This window comes from Lycorma delicatula, chromosome 1 (assembly GCF_047948215.1).
Source record: "Lycorma delicatula isolate Av1 chromosome 1, ASM4794821v1, whole genome shotgun sequence".
In the NCBI taxonomy this organism is placed as follows: domain Eukaryota; kingdom Metazoa; phylum Arthropoda; class Insecta; order Hemiptera; family Fulgoridae; genus Lycorma; species Lycorma delicatula.
The window spans coordinates 400040716-400059622 of NC_134455.1; the positions used below are offsets into that span (position 1 = coordinate 400040716).

General features: G+C 31.8%; 1 protein-coding gene across 2 annotated transcripts; it reads left to right on the forward strand.

Moving 5' to 3' along the window:
* The first annotated feature begins 3673 nt into the window (after positions 1–3673).
* LOC142317415 (60S ribosome subunit biogenesis protein NIP7 homolog) lies at positions 3674–12791 on the forward strand. 2 transcript variants are annotated; one of them, XM_075353967.1, is made up of 4 exons: positions 3674–3826; positions 5647–5872; positions 10070–10210; positions 12519–12791. In XM_075353967.1, the coding sequence occupies exons 1-4, from the start codon at positions 3771–3773 to the stop codon at positions 12639–12641; spliced, it is 546 nt and encodes a 181-aa protein (XP_075210082.1). In that variant the 5' UTR covers positions 3674–3770; the 3' UTR covers positions 12642–12791. The 2 variants fall into 2 exon arrangements, with proteins under 2 accessions (XP_075210082.1, XP_075210083.1); XM_075353968.1 differs by having other exon boundaries at positions 12619–12791.
* The last annotated feature ends 6116 nt before the right edge of the window (positions 12792–18907 follow it).

Consider the following 18907-nt stretch of genomic DNA (forward strand, 5'->3'; position numbering starts at 1 on the left):
TATATCAAAATTAAAATCGCCGCATGAAATGTTTGGTATCCTATCACATAAATGCTTTTTTACAGCATTTATAATGTCTATAATTTTCAATGTATAAGCCAAAAAATAAACTCTTGCAATCAAATGCAGTGCGACAGAGTCCAGAATAAATATAATCCATCACCTGCCATTGGAACAACATGTAAATTAGCAAAGGACACCTTCCTATTTTATGTCAGCCAGTGGGACTTTTATGGTCGAACAATTACTGAAAATTATAAGCATTGGTACCAATCTTAAAAACACTTCTAATAATAATTACACTGATAAAAAAAAATGTTTTAATGTTTCTCTAAGTGTGATACCATTTCTTGAATTGCTTTTCTGCATACATTACAGATCTGTAAATACAACTTTTCTATCACCCTTACTTTTAAATAAATTACGCTTCAAAAAAAATTAAGGGAAAATGTAGCTAAAATCTGTAAAATTTATAATTTTCCACGTCTATACCTGTGATAGAATGATTTCGCTGATGCTTTTCTTTTATAAATAGCCTCGGGCACATCTCGAATTAATGTTCAACAGAAATCGGGTAGGATGTTAGTATTCCATTTCCCTTTATAGCGGCTTTCCAACACCGAAATGTCTTGGTAGAAGCGTTCATTGTGTTCGTCAATTACATCTCCAAGTTTGTCCAGGAAAAAATCCAGATATGAATGGAGGAAATGTATTTTCAAAATATTATATTACATAGCTCTGTATGAAGTAAGAAGTTAATTAACAATATCATGGTAATTATCGGATTTTTGTTTGCTGCAAACGTCTTTAAATGAAGCCCAAGCTGCACTTTCTACATTATTTAACATCGAGTTTATCATCTTTGATACTCTCTTATTTGAGGACCAACAAATATTCCTTATTTAATTTTTCCTTCATTTACATTCAGAAATTTCTGCCTGATGTAAAAAAATTTGGGACTATCCTTCATTGCTTTTACAAAGTTTTTCATTAGTGCTAGCTTGATATGGAGAGGGGTAAAAATATTTTTTGCATTCAACTAAGGACTCATGAATAATATTTTTCTCATTTGGAGTTAAGTTGTCTCATCTTCCACTCTTTGGCAACATAATGTTTATCCTTAGCTCGGCTGTCCCATTCGCATAGAAAACACATGTACTTCGTATACCCTAACTGCATGCCTAACAAAATAGCTATAACTTTCAAATCACCACATTTATTCCAGATATGTTTTTATGATTTATTTTTTCAAGAACGTCTTTCATCACATCCTGTTAATCCCCTTTCAAATTAATACCATAAGCGAATGGTATCGAAGGATATTTGTTACTGTTGTGTAGTAGAACCGCTTTTAAACTATACTTGGACAAATCTATGAAAAGGTGCCAGTCCTCAGGTTTATGAACTTGTCCTAAGTGCAACATAAGCTCATCAAAATTTGTGCGATAAACCAAATTATTTACATCAATAAAGTACTGAGAAAGTTCTTTTTGTCGGCTTCAAAAGCCTGAAATTTTTGTATATTTTTGAAGTAAATTCCAATTTTGCAGTCTTGATCCTAACAGTTCAGCTTGATTTTTTGATAAATTTAAAACCCTAACCGAGTCATTTAATTCACCTTGTGATATGATGTGGCTTATCGGAAGGTAATTCAAAATCAAAATCATTGCTGTCTTCTTCAGTACTGCCTGATTCTTCATCGCTGCTTTCGAAACATACATTCACAGGTGGCTCAGGAACTGGAATAATTTCACTTTGAACAGGCCTGATTGCAATGAAGGATATTTTACGGTTTGTTTAGATTTTTTAGAAATTCCAGACAGTTTTTAAACAAATCCTGATCCTTTGGTTCATGCCAAACCATAGGTACAGCCTTCTGTGTACCTTTCAGCCATCCTGTTAAATATACAGAACAATTAGTCCATACCATATGAGGAGCCAACGACTTAAACTGATCACCAGTTTTACATTGAAAGTACAAATGATATGCTTTTTTAATTAAAGGTGTAATGTTTTTTCTATTTGATTTTACGGTAATCTCACCACATACATAACAAAAGGCAATATTTTTTATTTGCAAAGTGTTATATTTTATTTTGCAAATAAAAATATTGAATAGTCAATTCCTCTTAGAGTAAAGAAGTAATAATACAATTAATTTCAACTTAGTTTTAAGGATAGACCTCATACTCAAATTAACTGAAGCTAAAATAGAAGCCGTTTATCCACATCATTTACACAGTCTCGAGGCATTATGACACGGCACTGTTAAAAAACTTAAGATAGCAATAAGACTGAACAAAATTAATTCATTCCAAAATCCAGTGCTTAATACAAACAATATAGCTGTGTTTTCAGCTACATGTTTTGACTTGTACAGATATATTAATCTTGTTCATGAAGGCTTATTCTTCAGTATTAGATATGATGTCATAATATGTAAATAGATATGATTTAATTTTTGTTTAGTATTGTTTATTTATAGCTTAAAAATTATGTTAACAAAGTTAAACAATAAAAAATGAGCTAACAAAATACAATGTAGGAGCTTAGAATGCCAACTATACTTTGAAAAATGAAAAAAAATACTTTAATTAAAATTTTTTTCAAAAATGGTGGCTGATAGATTCTGAGTTCATATTAAATATCAGCATCAAATAACAGATTAAAATCATATATCGCATGTTAGGAAATAAAAATTATGTTTATCAGTGTTAATAATTTTTAAAACTACTTATGTTTAGAAGATAATTTAGAAATTGTCAAGAAATTTTAACAGTAATTAAAATTTGTAGTTGTAGTGATGAATTGTCAAGAGAGATGTAATATTTTCTGTTACTAAAATACGAATAAGAAGGTAAGAGTTTGGATGAATAATATTAGGAACTTAGTTGCTGTCATTTATTCGTTTACCCTGCTTATGAAAGCTAAATACTGGATGCATCATTTTAAATTCATATTAGAAATAATTCATCATATTCTGTTCAAAACATATAATTGAATTTGAACAAATCTTGTTTTAAAATATATTTCTTGTACACAATGTTAATTTGATATGAAGTACATTATTTTATTTATCTATAAATTTAAACCAAACAAGAGTTGAATATGGAATTTCTCTTTTCGTCACAAAGTTAAATCGCATTGCATTATAGATAGCTATGTACATAGTATAAGAGCATGTAATTAAGAGGAGTCTAAATTTTATTTTGTTAATTAAAATCTGACTATTCCATCAGTAAATGTTATGGATTGAAAATGGCTGGATTTACTTTTGAAACTTTCTGCTCAGATCCTGGGATGGTGTTTTAGGCTCTGTACTTCTCTGGTTTGACGTTTCTAGAAGTGCCTGAAATTCTCGCTAGGATTTTTGAAAAATTACCTCTTGCTTTTTAATAGAATATACTCTGAAATAATATATTCTACATTAATAACATGTAAATGAATTAAGTATTGCGATTTATTTAAATACTCATTTAACTTGAAATAAACTTCAATATTAATTTGCAATATGGTTTTTATTTGTAAAGCCTGAAAGGTTATTATTGTTAAAAAAATATGTATTATTTATTAACACATCTAAGATGTGTCTTTTAATATATCCGCTTTTAGTTAAATTTCGAAGTAGCGCCTTTGAAATGTTGAAACACGTTCACGATAATATCGTTATTTGTATTTAGTTCATTCTTCATCAATCATTATAGCTTTGCCTGACTAGTAGGTAGTGTATCGAGCTATCGAGTGGTGTTTCCTAGGCACGTGGTAGTAAAATGAAGCGCTTGTCTGATGAAAGAACAAAATTAGTCTTTGAGAAGCTTTCCAAGTTGTAAGTTTCAATTATTATGGTTCTGTATTTAACTTATATTAGTTTATAATATAGTTTAATCTGCTTTATTTATTAATCACTATGAACGAAATCTTTTGTTAAACTATAACCCGCAACATAACCTGGGCGATTATAAATGTTTGTTATAAACTGCGAGATTTGGTGTGTAATAAAATAAACTTAACAAAATTGTATTAAATTTATTTTAAAATTTCACTACCTTGTTAATCTTATGAAAGTACATTTAAAAATGTAAAACTGAGGTAATTGTGTGATATTTGGAAATTAGTATTGCTGTTGAAAGATGAAAATTTGCCCAAGAAAAATAAAACGGCAATAATTTTTTGTGAAATGTATTTTTGACTTTAAAGGAGTTTAATGTAGATCAGTAGTGAAGAGCTTGTTATTAAGATTGAATAGCGAGAAGTTTACCGAGGTAGTTGTATGTTTGGAAAACATTGAAGGTTAGGACTGCTTTATTATTGTGTAAGATTTGTAATGACAGTACTTATGGCTATTATTAGTAAAAGAGTTTAGTCTTGTGCTGTTAAAGTCAATTCGTACTCGCATTTCTCCGTTTTTATTGTTTTAAAAACGGTAGATGAAGGAGGAGAAGTACCGTATGTTAATTAAAATATATTTTTTTGTAAAAATATGTTTTAAATTATTCATTTTAGTTAGTCATAAAAATATAAGAAAACTATTTTTATACAATTAAATTTTTGTAATATAAATATATTTAAAAATTTGATTTATTATTATTTTATTTATTTATTAAAATATTAATATTATCTTGTTAAAAAATCATTCATGTGTCATGTTAGATTCACCAATAAGAATTTTGAGATTGTAACATTGTTTTAATCTTTAGTTGTATTTCTAAAAATTGTGGATTAGATGTTTTTTTATATTAACTAGTTAATCTTTATTGCATCATACTATCAGAAAGCTGTAAATCAAAACAAATGTGAGTTCTGTGTTCTATAATACCGTAATGGGTGGGTACTTCTTATATTATAACAGCGCCACTATCGTTGGGAGGTTATAACCAGTGCGACTGGTGACAAGTTAAATAACTACATTCTATTTCTTATCGGTAAGACGAAGTAAAAATATTTGTTAAAGTTAATGGTGAACTTATAAATAAAATGTGTGGATTAAGAATTCATGATCTTATACGTTACGAAGAGGAAGCTGTTAGATTTTTGCAGGTTAGGTTAGTTTAATTAGAATAAATAATTGAATTTCAAGTTTTGTGTTTCTCCTTTATTCCTAACAGATTCCAACAGCAATCCTAAATTTACAGACCTATTATATATAATCTAACATCCATAATGGCGCCATTATAATATATAGTACCCACTAATGATATCACACCTGTAAAGTCAGTTAATCTGACTTTTGTGATATAGAACTGTCTGCCCTTGTCACAATAACAAACTGTTTGTTATTTAACAGTGGTTAATGTGAATTGTAGAATCAGAGAATTTTTAACATATAATAAGAAGTGATGTGATTTTTCAACAGTCATTTACATTCAAAGAAACAGCAGTTTTCAAGAAACCCTAAAAGAAACTTTTTTGAAATTTTTTGCAAATGTTTTTTTCATTTTTTAGATATGAGAAAAAAGAAGTAATTCTCATATGTAAATTTGTATTCTTTAACAATATTTCTATTATAAATGTAGTAATACTATTTCAGATTCTTGGTGCAGTTTATTAATTAAAGAGAAAGAAAAGTATGTAGGTGTAACTTGTTTCAATATTTAAAAAATTATCTAGCAAAATATGAAGAAAATAAATTTAATTGTTTTATTTTAGCATTGGAACCAATGTAAAGTTACTCATTGATCGACCTGATGGGCAGTATGTATTTAGAGAGCATAAGGACAGGATTTATTATGTTTCTGAAAAGAACTTAAAATTAGGTGAAACTATTGCACCTGATCATTTTGTCAGTATAGGAACGTGTTTTGGGAAATTTACTAAGACAGGAAGATTTATGCTTCATATTACTGCTCTTAATTATTTGGCTCCATATGCCCAGGTATGTGTAAATTATTTCATTATTAATCATAATATATTTTTATTAAAAATTATGTATAATGTTGGGAAGTTCCCCTTAAGATTCTGTGACCATTTATTGTGAAATAAACATTTCTTATGTTTTATAATAAAAATAGTACGTTTTAATGTAATTTACTTTATTATTTTATTTTTTAAATATATATATATATATATATATATATATACAGGGTCTGGCATATAAACCTGACAATTTTTGAGAGATAATAATTAAACTGTGTTTCGTACTATTAAAACATTTAATATATCAAATTAAAGATCAGTTTTTGCAATTTATAGTGAATTACTTCGATAGATTTTTTTTTATTTGAATATTATGTCGTCCAAATGTTTGCCATTACTCCTCACACACTAGCTTAACCTCATTCTAAAATTTGACATTGCTCGCTCAATCATCACTTGTGGAACCGCTTTAATTTCTCGTTGAATGGCCTCCTTGAGTTCAGCAATTGACTGTGGTCGACTACTGAAGACTTTATGTTTGAGATACCCCGCAAAAAAAATCACAAATGGCCAGATCAGGTGAACGCGCTGGCCAAGGAATGCCTCCTAATCGGGAAATCAAACGTCCAAGAAATTTTCTCGCAGAACATCCACTGCGATTCTCGCTGTACGGGCGGTGGCACCATCCTGTTGAAACCAAATTTCATGTCCTTTAAATTCATTCGGTTTCGGTCACAGAAATTCATTCGTCATGTTTACGTATTGATGAGATGTTACTGTTACTCTGCGATTTAACTCCTCAAAAAAATACTAGCCGATTATGCCGAACTTCAAAACCGCACACCACACTGTAACATATCGACTGTGAAGTGGTTTTTCAAGAATTTTCCGTGGATTATGCGAAGCTCAATAACGGTAATTTTGTTTATTCACAAATCCTGACAGATGAAAATGCGCCTCATCACTTAAAAGAATAACGGCATCCTGGTGGACATTTTTGAGGATGACCTCGCAAGCTGCTTTACAAGACATCCGATCGTTTGCATTAAGTTGCTGCACTAACATCATCTTTTACAGATGGAATTTAAGGTCGGCATGAAGAATTCATCGTACACTTCGATCAGAAATGGCTAGCGCAGCAGCACGTCTCGCTGCTGAACGTCATGGAGACCACGTAACAGCTAACCTTACAGCGTTAATGTTTTCAGGCGTTCTCACAGTCCGTTTTCGTCTTGTCGGTTTCATTTTTAAAACAGACGATATGTTCCTAAAATTATACACCCACAACAATATCGTATTACTACTACGAACAGACACGTGTCAATTTAAATTGAAATGTCTGCGAAATAAACACTGTTACAATAACCGAGTCGTTATTTTTAAAATAGGTTTCAATCACAAACGCTCATTCACCTGACCATGACATACTGGCTACTGAAATAGCATGAATAGACCAGTCGATGAAGAACAACCCCGCCTTCTCATTGACAGTGGTGCCAACACAACAATTACTACAAAATCGTCAGATTTATATGCCGGACCCTGTATATATATATATATATATATATATATATATATATATATGAGTGGTTTCGAGACTAGCTCTGTTGACAAGGAACTACTTTATTTATCTGTTTACACAATGTTACCTTCAAAGTAGACCTCTTGCACAGCAATGGTGTCAAAATAGTGCCCTTTAAGCTGGATTTCCAACTGTGAGAAGAGGGTGAAGTCCGCATTAACTAAATCTGGAGAGTATGGCATGTGTGGAAGTGAGATTGTGTCTTGCAAGAAAACATAATGTTCCATTGACTATGACACACTGTTCTCCCCTCATATGTTAGGGGAGAACAGTGGCAGGGTGCGTTGTTGTCATGGAGCATCAAGTTTTTTGTGTACCAAAAAGCAACCGGCACACAGCACTTTTTTTAAGCAGCAACCAATCATTGCTGTTTTAAGTGCAGTTTTCTTTCAGAACGTTTCACCTCTGATTTTATTTAAAAAAATTCATTAGGTAAGTTTTTTTGTTTGTGGACATTTTATATTAAAGTCATAAAGTAGATTAGTAAAAAAAAATTAACTATAAAAATTTTCTTTTTTGTATTTCGGTTTTAAATTTTGGATTAAGATAAAAATTGATCATATTTATTATGTGAGCTGTAATGTGACTAGTTTAGTGGATGAAAGGTAACAGAAGTTCTACACTATTTGTTGTTCCTGGTGTGATGGGAGTTTATAAATCATTTTGATCACAACATAAAATTTAATATCAAATGCTATATGTTCTTAGACCAACTTCTCATTGAGAAGGTTTACCCAATATCAATTCCACCATTGAAGTGGTATGATATTAAAATTGCAGAGCTCAGTGACAATAAACTAATAAAAATGTAGATCCTTCCAAGAATTCTTGTGATTTTACTTATAGCCCTCAGGTATCCAGTGAGCCCTATCTTATCCATTAAAATAGATCAAAACGTTGGGGCCCTTACATCTTAAAAGTATTAGTTATAACTGGTTATCCCTGCTTTGTATGAGTAAAAATGTGTTTCGCCCAGTTCTTAGCATTACCCAACAAACTCCATTAGGTGATTGTCCTTTGTTTCACATTTAAAAACAAAAAAGTTTAATTACTTTTATTTGTTGTTTTTTAGTCAAGTAACTGGAGGGAGGTGAAGCCAGTTGCGTTACGCTTACAGAAACAGAGGCAGTATCTGTGCTGGTTGAGCTGCTGCAAAACTTAAAATATCGAAATTAAAAAAAAAATGAAAATGGTTTTTAGATATTTATCTGAGGAGTATTTGCAAGCCCAAATCTAGTGAATATCTTGTTTAGTATAGTCGGAGATTTGCAGTCATTGTTCAAATATGGTACTTTTAACTTTTTTTTTATCCTTTTTTAAGTTGAATTTCAAAAAAATATAGAAATTGGTTTTTAGATATTTACATGAAAATTATATACAACAAAAGATTGATATCCTCATTTGTTACTCAGAAATTCCAAAAAAATACAAGGTTTCAAAAAAATTCAAAATTCATTTTAACCCTCTCAACTTATTAGATATTACCATGAAATTTACACACACTGAAAATCAAGTTGATATCGTAATTTGTTACCAAGAAATAAAAAAAAAAAATAGCCACGTCTCAAAAAAATAAAAAATCCATTTTAACCCTTTAAACTTGGAATTTCAAAAATCTAGAAATCAGTTTTTAGATACTGACATGAGGATTACACACACCAAAAATCAAGTTGATATGTTCATTTGAACACTTCCTCTACTGCAAGGACTACGTCCAATATATACACAGCAATCAGTTGTCTCCCTTCTGCCGTAAGAACATTTCATGGTTAGTTCTGTTCGGTGTTGAGCTGGTTGCTGTGTTGATGAGACCACTGCCCATATAATTAAGAGCTGCTATCGGACACACGGCGGATGAATTTTCTGGCATGATGCTGTTTCGAAGGTTTTAGCGGCAGCACTCCGAGATAAGAACTGTGTAGTCTTGTCATGAACATCATTTCAACACTGAGGAAGTGTCCAGAAACCTGATATCATTGCAGCTAAAGATGGGCAAGTTGTCATTGTTGATGTTGAGGTGGTTTCTGGCTCCAGACCGACTCTGAGAAGCCACGAATATAAGGTAATTTATTACTCTAATAATCTGCCTGTAATTAGAGCTATAGAGACACTATATGGTATGGCTTTCGTCCTTGTGACAACAACTACCGTCACTTGGAGGGGTGTCTGGAGTCTTACATCCGCCACCAACTGTAAGGCCTTAGGACTTTAGGCCACAGTCCTTTGTGCTCCAGGGATCATTCACGAATTTCACATGTTGGCAGCAAATGATATACAGACGTCGACCTTCATCAGGTTGTTCGTTCTGTTGTTGATGGTATTTCTATTAACAGGCTGTTTGGCTGGACATGGCAGTAAACTACCTGAATCATTGACGTTTTTTCTGTTGGTCAGTCATCCCATTTTTAAAACACTTTTTTTCATTTTTCATCCTTTCATTTCCGGATAGATCTCTTTGAATTTATATCAGTCTACTTTCTATATAAATAGCACCTTCTAGTAGTCTACTTCTTCATTGGAGGGAAGCTTGTTTTTCCATGCTGTGGGTTGGATGAAAACTGTTCTAAGCATAATAGATATTGAGTATTTCCACATCTTATGAATAATTATTTACTTTCATTTTCATTTCTGCAGTTTAAAATATGGTTAAAGCCATCAGCTGAACAACAGTTTCTTTACGGGCATAATGTGAATAAAGCTGGTCTTGGAAGAATTACAGAAAGTACACAAAAATATCAAGGAGTAATTGTGTTTTCGATGAATGATCTGCCTTTAGTAAGTATTCAAGTGATGTTTGTGTTACAGTTTAAAATATTTATTAAGTTTTGAGTTGTGGGAGATAATTTTTCTTTTATATTATATTTTTTGTTATTTAAACTTGTATTATACTATTTTAGTGTTTTGACTGCTTTGCTGTATACTAGGTGTGTAAATATGAAACCAGAATTTACCCATAGATGGCCCTAGCTTGCAATGTAGTACCACATCATTGGCGCCAATTTCTTTCTTTGACAGCGACAAATATTTTCAACTCCCAACAGTATAAATTTAATACAACAGCATAGTTTTAATTAGCATTGAACATGTCAAGTTTTGTACCTGCAAACTATGATTTGCAGACAACATTGATTTTATGTTACCATTTAAAGAAAACTGCTGCAGAATTGTATCGAATACTTGTCGAAGCTTACAGTGAGCTTGCTCTTGGTAAATGACAGTGCTTTGAGTGGTTTAAAAAAATTCAGAAGTGGCAATTTTGATGTGAGAAACAAAGAACGTGGAAGACAAGACCACTGAAAAAGTTTGAAGACTGCGAATTGCAAGCATTGTTGCATGAGGATGACGCTCAAACGCAATAAACACTCACAGATCAGTTAAATGTAACACGAGAAGCCGTGGAAAAGTGGGTTCCACATGAATGAATGAAAGACAGCAAGAAAACCGAAAAACCACTTGCGAAATGCTGCTCGCCAGGTACAAAAGAAAGGCATTTCTCCATTGAATTGTGACAGGTGATGAAAAGTGGATATATTTAGAGAATCCTAAGCGTAAAAAATCATGCGTTACTCCAGGCGAACCATCGACATCGATTTCAAGGCCAAATCGCTACGAAAAAAAGACAATGTTCTGTGTTTGGTGGTATCAGAAGGGTGTGATCTATTATGAGCTGCTAAAACCTGGCAAAACCATTAATACTGAACGCTACCGACAACAAATGATCGATTTGTATCAAGCATTGCTTGAAAAACAACCAGAATATCAAAAAAGGCAATAAAGTGATTTTGCTTCATGAAAATGCACCATCACACAGCAAACCCGGTCAAGGAAACAATTGAGACATTCAGTTGGGAAATACTTTTGCATGCGGCTTACTCACCAGACTTGGCTCCATCCGACTACTATTTATTTGCATCGATGGGACACACACTTGCTGAGCAGCGCTTTACTTCTTATGAAAATGGCTCGATTACTGGTTTGCCTCAAAATAGCAACAGTTTTTTTGGTGTGGCATTCATAAATTGTCAGAGAGATGGGAAAAATGTATAGCTAGCGATGGACAATATTTTAAATGAAATATTTTTTATCATTTTCATATAATAAAATTCTATACAAAAATTTTGGTTTCATATTGACACAACTGGTAGATAATTGTTTTGTGCAGTCAGTTAGTGTTTAAGTACTTTAAAGTTAGTGTATCATGTAAAAAATGAACGTTGTTTCATGAAAACTGTAAAATAATCTTTTTGTGATGCTAGTTATTTATCATAAATTTATTGTATCTTGCATCATAATATTAATTGCAAAAGGTTTTTTTTTTAAATGGCCCGAGATAATTTAATACTATTAAAATTAATAAGCATAATATAAAATAACAGTAATAGTAACCTGTGTAATTTGTCCTGTAGGTTAAAGTATTTAAATTAAATAAATAAATATTCTAATGAATGAATAAATTAAATTGTATAAATCACTCACAATTGGATAGATATGCTACTTTATAGATAAAAGACACCAATATTTGTGTGGATGGATCGTTGTTGGTGTTGCACTCTGACATTGAAACATTAAAGATTGTTCATGGAGAGTTATCATTTTTAGCTTGTTTTTTATTGTAAGATCCTGTAAAATATTAAATTGAATGATCACAATAAAAAATTACACTTGTAACAAAACCAAATATATTGACTACAAAAGACAAATATAAATTAATAAATATTCATTAGACACATCTAATTAATAACTTTACAAAAGTTGCATATGTTACTTCACACTAGATTGTAAAAATAACTGTGAGCACAGCTGTTTACAAAATAGCAAATAAAAGTGGTCTTACAGTTGCAGTATGACCAACTTAACTGAAATTTTTCTGTACGGTGTAGTTCATTAATTCTCATAACACTGTATTTATTTCACGGATAATTGATTTGATTTCTTTACTTTTATTATAAATGTTCTGTTAGCTTGTAGTGTTTAAGTATATCCAGAACATAAAATAGCAAACTGCATCCTTTCTAATTTAATTTTTGTGATCTGTAGGCGTTAGTCTAAATTGGAATTCTGTACTTATCTATCATTTTTTCAGGATGCTGCTTCTATTAATTTTATAAATATAAAATTTGAAACGTTATATCGTGGTTTTAAGAAAATTCTTACAATGTTAATTAATAATTCATTTATTTTAGGGTTTTGGAGTTGCAGCCCGTAGCACAGCGGAATGTAAACATGCTGATCCTCTTGCTACCGTTTGTTTCCATCAGGCTGATATTGGTGAATATATTCGTTCAGAAGATACTCTGTTATGATATTTTTTTGTAAAATTGTTTTGTATTATAATATATTTGTATATTTTATATTACTTGATGGCTTTTATTTTTTTCACCCTTCTTTGCATGTGAATTATTAAAATAATCATGATTAGTTCTCATACGTGGGTAATAAAATATTATTTTATTACCCGTTTATATGTTTGGCATAGCTTAAAAGGTTTTTTGTTGGGTTGGATGCGGTGGCACCTTGTAGCTAAAATTAGTGGGTGTACTGCTCCAGAAAATGTTTTTCTGGGCCTCTTCAAGGCCATGGTTAAAGTTTTCTATAAAATAAAACAACCAAAAAGAAATTGAATCAAATAGAATAAATGGAAGCAGGATAATAATCTAATTCTACACTTTATCACATCCAAGAATACGGTACGTGGTTTTTAAGCACATTTTGCTTAAAAACTGTATTCGGTTTAACCGAATAAATAATAAAATGTTAATACAGATAATATTTTTTAGTATTATTAGATAATAACTTAATTTTATTAAGCTATAAAAACTTAAACTTATATAAACTTAATTTTATTAAGTTTTTTCCACGTAAAATTGCTATAGTCCAACAGTGCTTATTTTAAATTTCTATGTACAAAGATACTAACAAATAATTAGTTTTTACTAATTACCTTCCCTTTCGCCCTTCTGGCGTATTTTGGACAGATTTGGCATTCAAAGAGCCCTTGATTTCCACCATCTTCTGATCGTTATTGAAAAAAACAACTAAACAACCGCATAGTCGATCCACTGACTAAACTAGAAAAGGGAATGAACTAGGAATGTTCTGTACACATGTGGAGTAAAAAAAAAAACTACCTTCCACCAGCATGCCAGATTCGGCACTGCAGGAGCGACAATGCTCTCTTTACCTCACAGCCACATGTGCAGCTTACTACGTGCACATGCACACAACAGCCAAACACCATGCCGTTGGAACTGTGAAGCGCACAGTTCCATACAAAGATGTTTGTAATATTTTTCATAAACTGGATGATGCCTACCAACTTAAGGATTATAACAGCTTAAGGATTATATGTTGTACAAGTATAAAGAAAGAATTATAGAAAAAAAAGGACTTATTATATTAGATTTTATTGATAATATCAAGTACTGTTAAAGCCCATCAGGGCTACGAACAGGGGGGGTGGCGAGGAACAGTGCTTACATGCGAACCTACCAATTGGTTGGTCCATAAAAGAAGCTATTACTTTATTAGATTAACAAAGAAAAATTTTAGTTACATTATAATGAGATATAAGTTTCAAATCTAAAGTATGTAGAAAAACACTTTTTTAAATATTATTGTTTAATTTTTAAACAGTTTGTAATATCTAGGTAACATATACTCAAGAGCAGCCTTTCACAACCTGAGGGTTGTGGTGATATGAAAGAGGGGTTGTGAAATTAGCCTACAACTTTACACCTAAACAATAATGATATAATTTTATGATAAATTAAAATCATTTATTATAAACAATGTTACTTAAGATTTATAAGTTGTTTTCATGAGATGAAAGACGATTCCCAAATGTACCCTCTTAGGTTAAATAGATATATAGATAGTTTATTAATATAGTTTAAGAGAGCATTAAAAGATTTGAATGGCAGAAAGGCTCCTGCAAGAGACAGAATACCTGCACAGTGCAGGTGAGGAAGTGATAGATAGAGATACTAACTGGTGTGTAATATTTACGAAAAAGGGGAAGTTCCATCAGACTTCAAAAAGAGTGTTATAATGATGTTACCAATGAAAGCAGAAGCAGATAAATCTGAAGAGTGAAGAATACAGAACAATTAGTTTAACTAGTCATGCATTTTAATCTTAACTAGAATTCTGTATAGAAGAATTGAGAGGAAAATGGAAGACCAATTGTTTCGAGAAGACCAATTTGGTTGCAGAAAAAGTATAGGGACAAGAGAAGCAATTTTAGCGCTCAGATTAATAGTAAAAGGAAGATTAAAGAAAAACAAACCAACATACTTGGCATTTATAGACCTAGAAAAGGCATTCGATAACGTAGACTGGAATAAAATGTTCAGCATTTTAAAAACATTTAGGGTTCAAGTACAGAAATAGAAGAACAATTGCTAACATTTACAGGAACCAAACGGCAACAGTAATAATTGAAAAACATAAGAAAAAGCCGTATTAAAATAGGGAGTTCGACAAGGATGTTCCTTTTATCCGATAAAAGGAACATAAATATAATTAGTTTACATCAAAAATTAATGTAAACATCAGGAAAAGATTTTTAAAAGTATATGTTTGGAGCGTAGCTTTATATGAAAGTGAAACTTGGATGATTGGAGTATTTCTGAGAAAAAAAGATTAGAAGCTTTTGAATTGCGATGCTATAGGAGAATGTTAAAAATCAGATGGGTGGATAAAGTGACAAATGAAGAGATGTTGCGGCAAATCGATGAAGAAAGAAGCATTTGGAAAAATATAGTTAAAAGAAGAAACAGATTTACAGGCCACATATTAAGGCATCCTGGAATGGTCGCTTTAATATTGGAGGGACAGCAGAAGGGAAAAATTGTGCAGGCAGCCAACGTTTGGAATAAGTAAAACAAATTGTTAGGGATGTAGAATGTATGGGGTATACTGAAATGAAATGACTGGCACTAGATAGGGAATCTTGGAGACCTGCATCAAACCAGTCAAATGATTGAAGACAACCAAAAAAAAATAGTGTAATACCACCTTAATATTTTATTAAATAGTTTAATTATTGTATCTTTTATTTAAAATATAATTCCTATAATCTTATTAATTACAAATACTGCTGATATAATTATTTCTGTTAACAAATTTGCTGCTTCTCATTTCATACCCTTTTCATTTATGCCCTCCTTGTGAAGGAGTATCACCCTTATGCTGGTTGAAAACTTATCTTGCATTGTGAAAAGTTTCTGGTGAAATTTTCATACATTGTACTTCAGTGCATTCCCTTAATTCTTTGAGAGAAGTTGGCTGTGAGCTGTAAACAGTTGATCTTTAAATGCACCCACCCACATGAAGAAATCAAGGGGCTTTAGGTCAGGTGACCTGATGGCCATTCAGTACTACCTGGTCGACCTATCCAACGATTTGGAAACTGATGGTTCAATGCATTTCTCGTATTGCAAGTGTAATGTGGAAGAGCACCATCTAACTGGAGAAACTCATCTCATGAATAAAGGTTGACCATTTGGTCATGAATTATCTTCCATGTAAAATAAATGAGACTTCGTCAGTGAACAATATGTTGAAGCAACAATCAAAATTTTGCTGAATTCAGTCCTATCAAAATCATCTTCAATAAGTTCTTGTACTAATTGAATCTTGTATGGATAGTATTTGTTTTTTTAAAATAATTTTTACATTGACCATCTAGATAAATTATTATTTTGTGCAATTGCTCTTGCCGATTGTTGATTATAAACAGAAATTTCTGCTAATATTCTTTCAATAACTTCATCTGTACTGGGTTGGTCAGGCTTTTTATCATCTAAAACGCTATCACTGCATTGAAATTTTTCTATTAAATTTGTGACTGCGATCCTGGAAATTGTATGATTAGGATGCCACACATTAAATGAATTAGCTCTTCCTTTGTATATTTTATTTCTCAAAGTAAAGATACTATTTCAACACAACAAAGTTGTAATAACATTAATGCAGTCACACTTCAATATCTGTTAGCTACTTATCACAAAATTAACACCGAATATAAAAATTGCAAAATGTGACTTACCTTTGTTTAATATCGACATTGCTAACTTATGAAATAAAGATTACTTTCTTATGAAATAAAATGTTTATGTTAAAAAATGAGTAAATTAATTATTATTTAATTCAAGTTTAATAAAAAGAAGTATTGGAAAAATTTTTAATTAATGCAATGATATTTGAAATCTTTAAGTTGTCTCCTACCTTCCCATCGACCATAAATCAACTAGAGTGAAATATATGTACATTAAGTAGTCCCTTGGTACAAGGAAGAACTCTGCAAACCACATCCAGTTATCTCGATCATAAAAATAGTTAAGAGGGAGGTGAATTTATTTTTAAGCTACCCGATATATTCTGTTGCCATATGGGACTTAATAATCTTGCAGTAGCCCTGAGAATGGCTGTTGTCGATTAGCTTTGATGGCTCGTAACTAATAACCTGTATGATACCCTGAAAATGCCCGTTTTTGTTGTCAGTGGCTCTTTGTAACCTTATGGTAATAACTACTATTATGGTAGTCCATAACCATAATAATCTTATGGTAGTCCTGAGAAAGGCTGTTGTCGTCAAACGGCTCATAGTTTATAACCTTGTGATGGCCCTGAAAATTGCTGTTTTTTGCATTAGCTCTAAGAAGAGCTGTGGTTCGGAAGCTGGTTTTCAGTGAAGTCGGGAAGTTGCGGCTCGTCCATTGAAATCACACTGGGCTTCCCCTCAGCAGCAGTTGGGTCCAGAGCCCCATAGTTTTGGGTCGGCGTCGGTTGTCCTTCACCGGCACAGCCAAAGCGGTTCTCCCCGAGTGATCCCACACTGGGCCAGTTCCTGTTGCTGAGTCTACTGGCCAGGACAATTGAAGCCTGGCGAGCTGGAGGAGGAAGGTAGTGTTCGCATCCAGCGGATCGGCCAGGCCTGCTGCTCCAGCAGGGATGTTGGCATCTGCCAGGAGGTCCCACGTTGAGGCGGCCAGGGAACTTCTGTTTTGTTCTTCTTGGTTTTCTCCAGGTGGTGGTCAACGATGAATTAAAAATTCACTCTTGTGCATGCCCTTCTATTGGAGCCTGAAAGTGGTGGGGCCGCAGCACTGGTATGGTGGAACAACTGTGTGGCAAGAGTGACGCTGTACCAGCGCATACATATACTGTGCTCCAGCTAACATCTGAGCTGCTACCATGTTCGTCCGCCAATATTAAATTAGGCATATATGTGGGAATTTTTACCACATTAGTCAAATTTAAGAAAGGAAATCATTTAAATGTTTGTAAATTTAAAACAATTTTTTAATAAATTTAAATTCAAGAAGACTTTATTATATTGACTCTGTTGTTTTTCAATAACATAGTTTCTAGATTACTATTGTTAAAAAAATTTCCCAGATATTTATTACAAACTAATTTCATAGCTAATTAGTATGAAATTTTAGACTGTAGCCTATTTTCTCTAGTGTATTACATTATAATGACCAAACGTTCTTTTATTCAAGTTTCAATCTTTCTTTTAGTTCATCTTATATTGCATTTGTTGTCTTTATTCATCAATTTTTATATGCTTTTTCTTTTCTTTACAGGTTTAATTTTAATTTTACCATTTACAAAAGATTAGACTTCCCGGAGAAATAAAAAAAATTTAATTATGGCCTCTAAGAAACAAGTAATCTAAACCCACCCTACTTCCTTTGCTTTAAGCTCATTCAGTTCTATAAATTAACTAATTTAAAAATTAACATTTTTTTCAAAATTTTGCTTTATCCCAGTGCAAACAGAGAACATAATGGGATAAAACTGTTTCAGACCAGATTATGTCAATTAAAAAAAAGCACTAGAATGTTCAAGTTATTGAAAAATATTCTGATTCCAGGAATCAATAAAAATTTTTTAATCGTTACAGATCTGGTTCAGGCCTCCAGCACAACAAAGCCCTTAAACTAACAAAAAATGTAGAATACTGTCATGTAAGAAGTTTTTTTTTTTAATTTTAATGGTATAAGAATTCAAGCCTCCAGAGCATATAATCCTCCTAGATTAACAAAAATAGAAATAATGGAATATATAAAAAAAATTATTAGTTTTTAATAGAATGCAAGTCAAGATATGCAACAGAAGATTAAAACAATGATATCTTTCCATTTATAGAGCAAAAGTATACCTTAAAAACAAAATTCATTGTTATCAAATGCAGATTAAAATCTTTTAAATTTTGTTGCGACTGTTTGCAATCAAGTAGGTAGGGTTTTTTTTGTTTAATAACAATTCAAACTCAAGTGTATGTAATTTCTCTGCTGACAGTACATAAAAAATCAATTTAGGTTGGTGGCTATAAGAGGTAAGTTAACACTACAAGATTGGCACAATAGAAGAAATATATTTTTAAATCAAACAATATCTTTATTAAATTGTTCAATCAATTTAATATTTGCAATTATATTTTTGCATATTAGCACATTAATG